At 44.2% G+C, this 13,026-nt stretch overlaps 1 protein-coding gene across 12 annotated transcripts in view; it reads left to right on the top strand.

The window, feature by feature from the left end:
- Positions 1-13,026, top strand: part of LOC125703061 (aldo-keto reductase family 1 member B1-like) — a 29,756-nt gene that overhangs the window by 14,505 nt on the left and 2,225 nt on the right. For 2 of the 12 annotated variants that reach the window (XM_048967084.1, XM_048967092.1), the window contains exons 3-10: positions 346-462; positions 884-961; positions 1,589-1,711; positions 2,167-2,273; positions 2,421-2,502; positions 3,276-3,359; positions 3,710-3,792; positions 4,360-5,521. In XM_048967084.1, coding sequence (XP_048823041.1) covers positions 346-462; positions 884-961; positions 1,589-1,711; positions 2,167-2,273; positions 2,421-2,502; positions 3,276-3,359; positions 3,710-3,792; positions 4,360-4,402 — 717 coding nt within the window. In that variant the 3' untranslated portion in view covers positions 4,403-5,521. Of the gene's footprint in view, positions 1-345; positions 463-883; positions 962-1,588; positions 1,712-2,166; positions 2,274-2,420; positions 2,503-3,275; positions 3,360-3,709; positions 3,793-4,359; positions 5,522-7,696; positions 7,778-8,012; positions 8,119-8,225; positions 8,342-8,515; positions 8,649-8,996; positions 9,165-10,326; positions 10,444-11,631; positions 11,710-12,275; positions 12,399-12,889; positions 12,991-13,026 lie in introns of those variants that run through there. The other 10 variants (XM_048967118.1, XM_048967121.1, XM_048967054.1 and 7 more) reach the window with 9 other exon arrangements.

The raw sequence follows: 13,026 nt of genomic DNA, 5'->3' as shown, positions 1-13,026 counted from the left end.
TAGGCAGAAGAAAGCTAGAAATCAGAAACAAACTGCTCTGAGATCACATGTGGTAGTGGGTTGGTACAGAGGCACTACCGGTGTGCTGATGGCACTCTCGTGATGCCAAAGTACACCAGAGCTGGCAAACATTGCAGCAGTAGTGCCTTGGAGCACCACAGTTCTTGCCCCAGCAGTGGGGCTCACACTCGTCTGCTGCACGGGGAACATGAGGTTCTGGGCAGTGTCAGATGCCTTTATTCCCCATGGCTTTCCAAAGAAGATGGAGCATTCCTGGCATCTATGAAATGGCACACAAAGCTTTAACCCAGGAAATCACACTGTGGCTTGGCTTTTTGTCTCCAGCTGTGGTCCACATTTCATGAAAAACATCTCGTGAAGGGAGCCTGCCAGAAAACTCTTGCCGATCTAAAACTGGATTACCTGGATCTCTATCTCATCCACTGGCCTTCAGGCTTCAAGGTACAGTAATGGCAATTCTGTTTACTTGCTTTCTTGGGTGGAATCTTCAGAGCTGCCAGCTATGCTTTCAGCACCACTGCTGTCCTGTCCTGAAATACCACATCTCTTTGGAGCTGTCATTCTGTTCTGCTCTGGCCATGTGAGCCAGGCTCTGGAATTGTGCCCACAAGCGCACTTCATGCATGGTGTTTTCTGTCCTCTTGATAATGGGAGAGAAAGATCTAATGGATGGCCAGGATGCACTGATCCTGCCTGAATTAAAAGGATAATACGGTTCAAGATTTCACTATCTTATGATGAGTATTAAAGTGTGTGGATTTGTTTTAATTCCATCTTAGCTTCCTATGCTCCTCTTTGGTTAACTTACAAATCTAACTTCCCTAAAGGGAATGTTACAAACATTTTTATTCCACACTCACAGGCAGGAGAGGATCTGTTTCCCACAGATGAGAACGGCATGGTTATACCCAGTAACACTGACCTTCTACAAACATGGGAGGTAAGTTCAACCACAGAAACAGTCCACTTTTCTCTGTCTTTTACAGTCCTTTCCACACTTTCATTGCATTCAACACTCTCAGAAATGTCCTTTCACACATGTACATTTACTTGGGAGGAAATCAAGGAAATACGAGGTAGATGGATGCATGCTTAGTCATTACTTCCACACTGCGGATCCCTGCATGCCTAAATCACAGTGAGAGCCAAAATCTCTTTCAGGGAAGCTGCAGACCTTGCAGAAGATGGAAGAAGTTCTCCACTTGACCATATCAACTGTCCAATGCACCACAAGTCCTCAGGCAGTTCTTGTACTGCTCAAACACATTTTGCAGGAGTAAAGACATAACAGGTTGTGATATTACCTACAGCCAGGGGCACAACCCTTCAGTGCTTGTACAGCAGCAAATTGTTGAGTATCACTGTCCTTTTCCTCATGCATTTTTCACAGTGTCAAGGAGTTAGACTATGAGCTTGGAGCAGCTTGCACCCACATTTCTTCAGCAAGCGTTGCAGATCTGTATAGTTAATTTGTGCTTCTCTTGAAAACAGGGAACCGTGCCACAGAAGAGCATCTTCAAGATCCATCTTCGATACCGGGTGTTGAATTTGTTCCTCTTTCTGCTAGGCCATGGAAGAGCTGGTGGATGCTGGCCTGGTAAAAGCCATTGGCATCTCCAACTTCAACCACGAGCAGATTGAAAGAATCTTGAACAAGCCAGGACTGAAATACAAGCCTGCAAACAACCAGGTAAGATGATAAGTGACCCCACTTATAAATGCGTTCATTGACCGTGAAGACCTGATCTGTTGAATGGGGATATGGAAAAGGACATCAGTGTGAAGAAGGCATTTATCCTGAATCCAGCTCTGTGTGTATTTCTGCATACAAAAAGCACTGACATATTCATCATTTGTCTCTCGCTCAGATGGACCACTGTTTGCAAATGCAGACGTAGTTCTTCCAGAAACATTTTTTCTGGAAGGATAAAGAAGACACGGCTAAGTTAAACCTCTGCAGACTAACTGTCTAAAAACTTTACACGATAATAGGTTTTCAAGGGAAAATGAAAGACATGTCATCCAAGACATTACTCCGTTTGTGCAAAAGGCAGATTCTAACTGCTTGCATTGTTAACTACTGGCACACAGCAATATCTCAGTGGTTCTGCCACCATCATCCTCTGCATCCTCTTGTGTTTCCAGATTGAATGCCATCCATACCTGACCCAGGAGAAGCTGATCAACTACTGTCAATCCAAAGGGATTGCTGTGACAGCATACAGTCCCTTTGGCTCTCCTGACAGACCATAGTAAGATCACTGGCATTTTGCAATTTTGCTTGAACTACTCCTTCTAGAACTCCAGTAATCATTATCCATTAGCATGATGCAGATCTGTTGCAATGCTGGCTGTTCCTATGGAGGTTTCTTGCCATTGATCTTCTGTTCTCTGTGTAGTGCTAAGCCAGAGGATCCTTCTCTTCTAGATGACCCCAAGATTAAAGAGATTGCAGCCAAGCACAACAAAACAGCAGCACAGGTATGTGGGAGCTGGATGGTGGGTACTGCTTCCTGTAACACAGTCATTAAAGAGATTACACCTGAGAAGCAGATAAAACCTAAATCCATTCTCTGCAAGCTGTAGCACTCCTCTGATTTTTCCCTAACAATGCAGATTGTTCCTTGTATGTCCTGCAATATGGCAATTGTTTCTTCTGCCATCAACCAAGAAAAGATTATTGTTCCATCTGCAGGCATCCTTTCTCCCCACAAGTCCTGTTACAGAAAATGAATTGCAGAATTGTAGAATCGTTTGTGTTGGAAGAGACTCTTGTAGGTCATTTAGTCCAACCCCTGCACTGAACAGAGACATCTTCAGCTAGGTCAGCCTGGGCCAGCCTGATCGTGAATGCCTCCAAGGACCAGGAATATACCATGCCTCTGGGCAACCACTTCCAGTGCTTCAATACCCTCACTGTAAAAAAAAAAAATTCTCCTTATACCCAATCAAAATTGCTCACTCTTTTAGTTTGAAATCATTGTGAAGTTTTCTTAAATTACTGACAGTCCATGTAAGGAAGAAAATAACTGAATGTCCCAAAACCAGACCGGAGAGGAAGTCTCCAATGTGGGGATCCACCGCTTAGCCCTTTGCTCTTCAGGAAGCGCTATACAGGCCACAGAACAGGAATGACTTGAAAGGCATCTCTACAAAAGTGGCTGCAGCACAGGCAAACTGCTGTTAAACACACTCAGTTTCTATGGCAACACCTCCACCTGTCTTCTCTCTCATTCGGTGGTCTCTTCCTGCAGGTTCTCCTTCGCTTCCATATCCAGAGAAACGTGATTGTGATCCCCAAGTCTGTCACACCACAGCGCATTGTGGAGAACTTCAAGGTGGGTGATTACGAGTAAGCTGGCATCAATTCTCCCTGCAGAGCAAACAGGGATCCTTCCTCAGCCTTCCCAAGCCCTTCTCAGAAAAGAACAAAGGACTTTTTCTATCTGCAGGCTTACCTCTACTAAAGGATTATTCTGAGCAGGCTTGGAGGCCAAGATCAGTAACACAGCAGATAAACCTGACATAGAGTATACAGTGCTCATAAAGAGGTTCTTGTGTTCATTAAAAACGCAGTCCTCTATCTCTTAAGTCAGCAGTCCATGACATAAAATGGATCTGCTGTCTCTCTTCCTCACACTACTCCATTTCTTTCAAAGAGGTGATTTCCAGTATTTTCCCTTGTTAGGTCTTTGACTTTGAATTGACTAAAGAAGAGATGGCAACTCTTCTCAGCTTCAAAACGCACTGGAGGATGGGTGTAGTCAGCCAGTAAGTGACATCGATTCTTTACTTTCAATTCTTACCTCTTGAATTATCTTCACAGTGTGGTTTCTGTCAGAGCTGCTAGGTAGCATGAAATTCAATTGACAAAATTTACTAATTCAAGTAATAGAAGGTTTGTCCAAAAATACTTCTCCAACAGACAAGTAAATATACTCATTTTGAAACCAAAGAATAGAAACAGCAGACCACAAACTCATTTTCAATTCATACTTCAAGTACAGAAGATGGGTTCTCATGGATCATTTTGCCTTTCTCCACATTAGAAAAATTGGGACGCATATCTTCACACATTCTTCTGGCATTTACACAATTCAGATCATGGAGTCACAAAGTCACAGAATCACAGACTCAAAGAATGGCTTGGGTTGGGAGGGACCTTAAAGATCACCCACTTCCAAGTCCCTTGCTATTGGCTGGGATGCCAACCACTACATCAGGCTGCCCAAGGCTCCTTAAAATCCCCCTTTTGTGGTTCCTCCATGCACTGAACACACCTCGATCTAACACATGCTTTAGTCATTAAAAGTACTTTCTCTTTTTGATTTCTTTCAGGGCCAGAACACACAAGGAGTACCCTTTCCATGCAGAATACTGATGCTGTTTGTAACCGGGCCTTCTCTAGACCCCTGGTGTTTCCTATGCCTCTCCCCTAGCTTTGAGCTCTATATCTAGCTTTCTTACTGCATCTGCCTTGTTGCTGCCAGTGAAGTCAGAGGGCACTTATTCCATTGATTTTGTCTGAGTTTATTCTTTGGAAGATGTATTCAGTAGAATAAATTGTGCGATGTAATAATTTTCTGCTTATCAGAAGAGAGGAGGATTACTGAAGTATCTAGCAGAACTGCTCAGTGGAAAACAAGGACAGTTTGAACTCTTGAACCACTATTCAGCAAGTGCCTTCAGTCTTGCATCAATGCAAACCAGAGGCTAATCCACAAGAATTAACAGACATCCACCATTGCATGTGAATTCTCCCATTTTTTAAATACAAGTAACTTTAAAGCTTGAAATTGGATGAACTGGATGAAATGTTAGGGCAGGAATGATGGGTTGAATCGTTTTTGTTTAGAAATTAAATGAAATCCCTATAAATTTACCCTTCTTTCTTTCTTTGAGCATTAGCACAGGGGAAGGGAAACAATAAAGTCATGGAGGGCTGGGTAACACAAGATGTCATCCTAACTCCAATGTGGTGTTAGGAAGCATCTTTCCTTTATTCCTCATGATACATTCCAAGCAACTTCACAAACAAGTGCGTGCTCTCAGAGTTTGGGTTCTACATTTAAATGACACACATGAGCATTACTTGGGGGAACATATTTATTCTTTTCCAAGATCTCATTAGTATATGCTAAAGTCCCTCTGGCCACACACAGTAGCATCTAAGGTGGTTACATGCCCACTTACTTTTTCCCCATTTTTCTACCATGAGCTTCATCACTGAGACTTTTGGTTGACTTCTAGCTTTTTTTCCCCCAATTTGGCAAATTTCCATGCCTCGTTAGGCTATAACTTTCAAAATAATATAGGTGAAACTTCAAGGAAAACATCCTTGCACCTAGTTAATGCAAACATAAGTAGCCTATTAATGACTCCAGGGCTTCATGTGAAGCAGAATTAAGAGAAAGCAAGACTGTTCACACACCAAGCAAGCTGAAATGGAAAGTTTTACAACTAGCACTCATTGATTCCTTTTGCTAAACTAATACATTGGTCCTTAAACTAATATACTGATAGCTATTGCTAAATACTAGCAATACTAGTAGCAATACTAGTAAATACTCAGAAATACTAGATCGGTGGTTTTTCTTTCTTTGTGTAATGAAGTGTGAATTTCTCCACTCAAAATAAAGGAGATTTTGAGATGGACACAATGTCAGAAACAGTGCAAAAATTATCACTACTCACCTTTCCACAAGATGATAAAATTGGGCAAGCTCACCAGTTCCTTCTCCATTTTCATGAAGGGAAACAAGGAATATCAACAAGAATGCATTCAGGCCTTGTCTTGCATCATGAATAGTGACTTCATTGCATTCTGCTAGACCATGGAAGAGCTGGTAGATGCTGCTCTGGTAAAAGCCATTGGAACTTCCAGCATTAACTGCAAGCAGAATGAAAGAATCCAAAACAAGCCAGGACTGAATTATAACCCTGCAAACAACCAAGTAAGCTGATAAGTAAGCCAATAATTGTGAACCCAGTTGCATTGCTCTCAGGAATTATGAAGATCTGAATAAAGCTGCTAAAGGGTATGAAAAGAGGGAGAACAAAGTGGACACTCCATGTACTCCAAATGCCACTTTGTGGAAAATTTTGATTGCAAAGCAGACAAGGAAAGTTCATGATGCTCTCACTGTGTTTATTTATTTTATTATTTTTTATATTTTATTATTATATTTATTTGCAACCCTTGTTTGCAAATATAGCAACACTGTGAAACACTCTTTCCCACCTTACACAAAAAATGGAGAATCTGAGATGGTCTTCTAAGTGACAGCTCGTTTCCTTCAAACTCTTGGGAGACTAAGCATCTCTTGATAACTTAAAAGAGCATCACATTTTCACCCTATTGACTGAACAATGAGCCTAAATATCATGTACTTATTTTAAATTTCTCTGATGTCAACACATCTTATAGTAGTACCTCCAAGTCTGCTGCCTGCTCACAGTTTTACTGACGCTCTCTTCCTCTCTCATATCCCTTCAGTTACCCTCTTGCTGGTATGTTGCAACTCTTTTTGTCACCAAAACATCTATTTGGTGTAGCTCAAAAAATGACAACATCACCTAGTTCTGCTAGGTTAAATACCTTATCTTCTGGACAGCTACAAGCTTATATCCCAAAAACTCTCCTCACATTCCTCTCTTTGTGTGTGTGCTCCTTCCCATAGCCTCAGAACCAGATTCACTGGGGCTGCCTGGGAAGCCAAAACATATCACCTCAAGCTCTTTATGCTATGGCACTGTCACAACGCGGTTGCTGCTTCTTGGATGTCCACCTCTCTGCACAGGATCACACACTGTGTACAAACACTAAAATACACCCTTCACTCAATCGTATGAGTTCTGTGCTCTTTTTTTGCAGAAGAATGTTCTCTAGCCTGTACTAATAACTGGAAATAATTAGAAGTGAAAACAACAAAGAGGGAACTCCACAGTAAACAAGAAGAAAGACGGTCCTCTTAAGATTCTGAAAAAACTGAGGACCTACTTTAACTTCCCACCTTCACCACACACGCTCTGCGGGAATTCAGCAGCAATGCTAGCTCTGGGTCTGGCTTCCCTCTCTCTGAAGTACAGATAAAATCACCACTGGTCAAGAGAATGACTTCTTCCTCTCTATTGCCACTCCATGTGTCACTCATCGCTCATCCGCACCAGCACAGGACTGCTCTGTGAGCTGTTTCACACCACGCCATAGGGCTCCAGTTTGCTGAATCTTTATAGTTCAACCTCTGGCTTTATTAATGCCGAGTCATGGGACAAAGTGCCACTGTAACTCAAACAGGAGGTAATCAACAGGGCAAACTTCAGAAGCGTGTTGCCAATCACTACCAAGGCACGTGCCTGCAGCTGTGCACAGGGGCAAGACCCTGCACAAGCACAGACCTGCTAGGGACAGCTACCCTCAACCCCCCTTTTAGAAAAGAACAGACTGAGCAGAAAAGTTCATGGGTTGTGCCGCAGCACACCCTGTGTTGACAAACTTTTGTCACTATTAATTTCAGATTACACATGAACTTGTGTGAACTGAGATTAAAATGCAGCCTTGTTGCTGGACACGTGAGAACTCCAACACACATTAATGCTCCACCATCCTCCCTCCGCCCAGGGGCAGCACCATCAGGATTAAGCAGGCTGGGCCACAGCAGAGCCAGCCTGAGGAGCAGCATGAGGAGCCATGGCGACCTACATGCAGCTGAACACTGGAGCCAAGATGCCCATCCTGGGGCTGGGCACCTGGAAGGTAACAGCTTGACAGAAAAGCACTCGTACTGCAGAGCTCCCTGGCGCAGAGATGGCTTGCTTCTGCTCTGCCTGGCTGTGGGACTGGGCCTGTGTGAGAGAGGGGCTATGGAGAAGTGGATGGAGGTGGGCCTCCAGTTCTGGAGCACTGCTCTTGGGAAATAAATAAATCAGAGACGATTACTTTCTGTAAGGTGGTGTTCTCATTTTTGTTTTTCCACCAATTCAGGGTTAGCCTTGACGTACCTGAAACAGTCTGGCAATTGGACTCAGTGTTCTTTGTAGGACCCTTCCAACTGGAACTATTCTACTCGAGTTGTCATCACATGAGCCCTGCCACAGGTACGTAATTCTTTGAAGCCTCTCCCCAAAAAAGTCAGGCTCAGGAAAAAAAGAGCACTCTGGTGTTTTGTCCTCTTACTGAAGAAGCCTTGTTACTGTCCAAACAGCTGAACTTGCCAAGCTTTCACAGACCTGCAGAGCACATGCTGTTGATGCCACCAGCTCACCCTGGCACCGCTCCAGTACAAAATCTGATTGCTTCTGGCAGTTCCTACCCCAAGAGGTAATTCCTTGTTTCTGAGAATGGTAATGCCAGTGCTAACATAGTCCCTCCCAATAGACGCGCGCTGTGCAGAGCCAAGACTCCGTCACATACGTTCGCGCTCAGCCCATCCCACCAGCACACAGCGGCACCGCGCAGGAAGGCGGAGCTCCCCGCTCCGGGGCGGGGCGGCAGGAGGCAGCGCCCACAGCGGGGCCGGGCTTAAAGGCCTCGGCGAGAGGAGGCTGCCTTCGTGTTGAGCATGGCGAGCTGTCTGCGCTTGGGCGCTGCGGCCAGAATCCCCACGGTGGGGTTGGGCACCTGGAAGGTAATGGGACTCCCGCGGTTTGCAGCGCCCGGCAGTGGCGGCTCTGTGTCGCCCGTTCTGGGTCCGGGTCGCTGAGCCGCCTCCGCCGAGCTAAAGCCTTCCTGGCCGGCTGCTGCTGCGGTCTCTGGGCAGCAGCGGTGGAAGGGCTACGATCTGGCTCTGCTGGGCAAAGCTGGGACCCGCGTGGGAACAGCAGGTGGATGGCTGGAGCAGGCTCTGGCCCTGGTGCCTCTGCATGCTGTGTGCACAGGCTTAAAATAAATGTTTTGGAAGAAGTTTCTCTACCTACTTCAGAAACAGTCTGCAAGGGTCCCAAACCGTAATGTATTGTGCCCTTATCTTGCCCAGGCTCCACCGGGTAAGGCGGAATCTGCAGTGATGGCTGCAATCGATGCTGGGTATCGCCACTTTGACTGTGCCTATGTGTACCAGAACGAGAAGGAGGTTGGGGATGGGATCCAGCAGAAAATCAAGGAAGGTGTTGTGAAACGAGAGGACCTCTTCATTGTCAGTAAGGTAAATGTCCACTGGCCTTGGGTAGAGACTGCCATACTTGCCCAGTGATGTTGCTGTAGGAAAAAAAAAAAAAACCTAAAACTTGAAGCATTCTTATGCAATGTTATGGTGAAACTCCTAGTGCAAATGAAATGACTCTTGGTACTCTTCTTGTTTCATTCCCATAACCACAATGATATAGTTTATACCTCTCAGATGTTGACTGCTATTGATTCTGTTGTAGCTATTGGATAGGAATGTGAGTTCTTTGAGGTCAGAGCAGAGAAAAGGATCATAACTGTTGACAGCTTTCTTCCCCAGTTAGCCAGATAATATTGAATGGAGTCAGACTGATTTTTTTATTCCCCTGGAAGCTCTGTAACACCTTGAGCACCACAGCCCTTCTGTATTCTGGCAGTCTTCTGAAGAGAAGCAGAAGTACCGAAAGGAGGGGGGAACATGGCCCTGCACCTCATATTCCTGCTAGAGTAGGAAAAAGAAGAGAAGCATCAAGGCATGTGAAAATCAGTGATGCAGGGCTCTGAGATAACTAACTTGTGGCCATGAGTTGGTACAGAGGCACTGGCAGTATGGTAACTGCACATTGTTGATGGCAAAAGAGACAGGCTTTGCAGTGGTTGGTGCCTATGGAGCAACTCTGCTTGTTCTGGCAGTGGGGCTTATGCTTCTCTTCTGTGTAAGCAAGATGAGGTTCTGGGCATTTTGGAGCAACATAATCTGCTTTGCACACACACTGGATAAGATGTGAGTGTGGGCATTCTTGCTTATTAAAGAAAATGGGGAGTTGATTCATCTGCATGGCTTTTCATATCTTCATGGCATTACCTGCTATGTTCAGTGCAGAAGTTCCAGGCATAGTCATATCTGACAGGTATCTGTCTTCATTTTTGAAGCCATCTACTGCAAGGGCAGGCCCTCTGTAAAAGGGAGTAGCATAGGTGGTGTTAACTGAGCAACAGAGGATTCTTTGTATATGACCCTATTCACGTGCTGCTCTTGCCGTCACAATCTGGTCCAGCTCACAGAGGAAGCTCCATTTTAAGAGCAACAGGTTAGTGTAATTCCACGTTGCCTTCCAAAGGAGTGCTTTTATCTAATGCAGGAGAACACTGGAAAGCTTTAACCCCGGAGGTCATGGTGTGATTTGTCTTTTTGTCTCCAGTTGTGGTGCACGTTCTTTGAAAAGCCTCTGGTGAAAGGAGCTTGCCAGAAGACACTTGCCAGCCTGAAACTGGATTACCTGGACCTCTACCTCATGCACTGGCCTTTTGGGTTCAAGGTATGGTAATGGAGATGCACGCGTTTTCTTAATGATCACTGTTTTTGAAGACTTATGGCTTTACAGCCCAATCATTGCTAGCACTGAAGAATAACCTTGATCTTTATTCTTGAGAATGCTACTTGCATGCCCGTCTTTTCATAGGTTTTGACAGACTCAAAACTGGAGGCAGATCTCCCAGCTGCAAGCAGTAGCTAGGCTCTTCTCCCTCTCTTTTACAAATCCAAAATATGCTTCTCTGAAAATCATGTTTTATGGAGAGCTGGCTACATTTTGCTGCCTGACAGGTTCTTTTCTCTGTGTTACAGAATCACGTCTAGAGATTGTTTCTGTTTTTCGTTTCTGCTTTCAATCACTGAGTCCTCAGTTCAGTATAGACTGAGTTAACCTTTGCTGTAGGAGCCTTACTGTTGTTCCACAAAGCCTGCATTGCAAAAGGGGTGACTTCTGTGGAGCTGAAGTCTTTCAGACTGATGTCTGAGTTTGATTATTTCTAGTCTTACCTTCTCCTTCCTGCTACAGTGTGAGTGGTCTCCATCCTACCTCTTGCTTCTGAATTGCTTAACTTCATGTTCTATTTTAGCTTTGTTAACAAAGCCATGAAAGTGAAACTCTCCTTGCAGCAGCAGCGAACTCAGTTAGATGCAGTTTAGTCTTGCTGTCTTGACACAGCTTGCTCTCAAAGGCTCTTCTGACTTTCCTGGCATGGTAACAGCATTCTTGAGCTTTGCCATGGATGACCTGCCACAGCACGTAATGTCTCTTTTCAACAGATTTGGTTTAGTACTGGCCAGAGCTGTGTGTTACCTTTATCAAAAACTAAGTCCTGTGATGCACTTCTGGGAAGGGGGGGGGGGGGGGGGGAAGAATCAGTTCTTAAATGGGTGAAAAAGGAATACCATATGAAGTGATACATATGAATTTCTTACCTCAATCTGGATCTGAGTGTTTTCTTTCCCCGTAGATGTTTAGGTGAGTCATTACTTTGAGGAGCCCAGCAGAAATATCTGCCTTGATTGGCCAGAAATACCTCCAATTACTCATTTCATGCAGGAAGGAAGAAATGACTGTAGAAAGAATTGGTATTCTTGACTGCACCAGTGGTTTAAGCTGTCTTGGTCCTGAGCTGTCACTGTCTTAGACAAACTTCTCAACAGATTTTTCAAACATTTTCTTTCTTGCTGACAGGCAGGAGAGGACCTGCTTCCCACAGATGACAAAGGCATGTCTATCCCCAGCAGTGCTGATATTCTGCAAACGTGGGAGGTAAGCTTAGCCACAGTGACAGTCATGTCTTCTGTCCTGAGCAATGATATTTCAGTAGTTCACAGTGTGGCTCCTGCATGGAGGCAGATTTCTTAACAAAGAATGTACAGAAGTAAATTCAGATTACTCCCAGGGGAGCTGCAGAACAATCTGAAGTTGAAATAGTTCTTTGCTTGTCCATGACAACTGTACAGTTGTTCTCAAACTACTCAAGTACAAGGATTTTGTAGAAATAAAAGCAATTTAGGCTATAATCTTGCCATCATCCTAGAGCATAGCTCTCCAGTGCTGTCACAGTAGTAGATCATAGACTGGTGATAAACTTTTCCTTGTGTAATTCAGCATGAATTTCTCATCCATAAAAAAAGATTTTTGGGCTTGGCTGGAAGACGATGAAAGACAAAGTGCAAAAATTACCAGTACCCACTCTTTCCCAAGAGAGTTAAGTTGGGCAATCCTACCAGTTATTTCTCCCTTCATAAGAAGGGAGACAAGGCACATCAGGAAGAATGCGTTCAGGCCCTGTCTTGAATCATGGATAGCAACTTTGCTGCTCTCTCTGTTAGGCCATGGAAGAGCTGGTGGATGCTGGTCTGGTAAAAGCCATTGGCATCTCCAACTTCAACCATGAGCAGATCGAAAGACTCTTGAACAAGCCAGGGCTGAAACACAAGCCTGTAAACAACCAGGTAAGCTGCTAATAGTGAACAGTTTTCAGGAATTACAGTGATCTAATTCCAGTTGCATGAGGATATGGAAAAAGGGGGAACAAAGTGGACTATCACGGTATGTATTTCAATTCCCACTGTACTGGGTACTAAAAGGACTGAGATTCTTTTTCTCACCTTCCTGTGGCACCGTTTACAGATATAGGAATATTTCTTTGTGAAACATTCTTTCTGAGTGACAAAAGAGCATATATGTGAGCTGTGATTGTGTAACCAAGGATTTTTATGAAACTTCTTAGAACAAAATCCAAAATGTATATAAGGACTCAGTATAAAAATTAGTGCCCTACAGAATTATGGGTTTATATTATCCCACAGCCCACCTGCAGGCAAAGATGAAGGCAGCCTATAATTAGGGAACTTAAGATTTTTTTTTTGGGGGGGGGGGGGGGGGGAAATCTCTGGAGCATTACTGTAGTTCTACAAGTACCTGTGTGTTCCTGTGTTGGCAGATAGAGTGTCACCCATACCTTTCCCAGGAGAAGCTTATCAACTATTGCCAATCCAAAGGGATCACTGTGACAGCATATTGTCCCCTCGGACGGCCTGATAGGTAATTTATGAACGGGTTAGCATGGCTTAAGTTTAT

Source organism: Lagopus muta, chromosome 1 (assembly GCF_023343835.1).
Source record: "Lagopus muta isolate bLagMut1 chromosome 1, bLagMut1 primary, whole genome shotgun sequence".
Lineage (NCBI taxonomy): Eukaryota > Metazoa > Chordata > Aves > Galliformes > Phasianidae > Lagopus > Lagopus muta.
The sequence above is the reverse complement of the archived record's forward strand: the minus strand, read 5'-3'. Positions and strand labels throughout refer to the sequence as shown.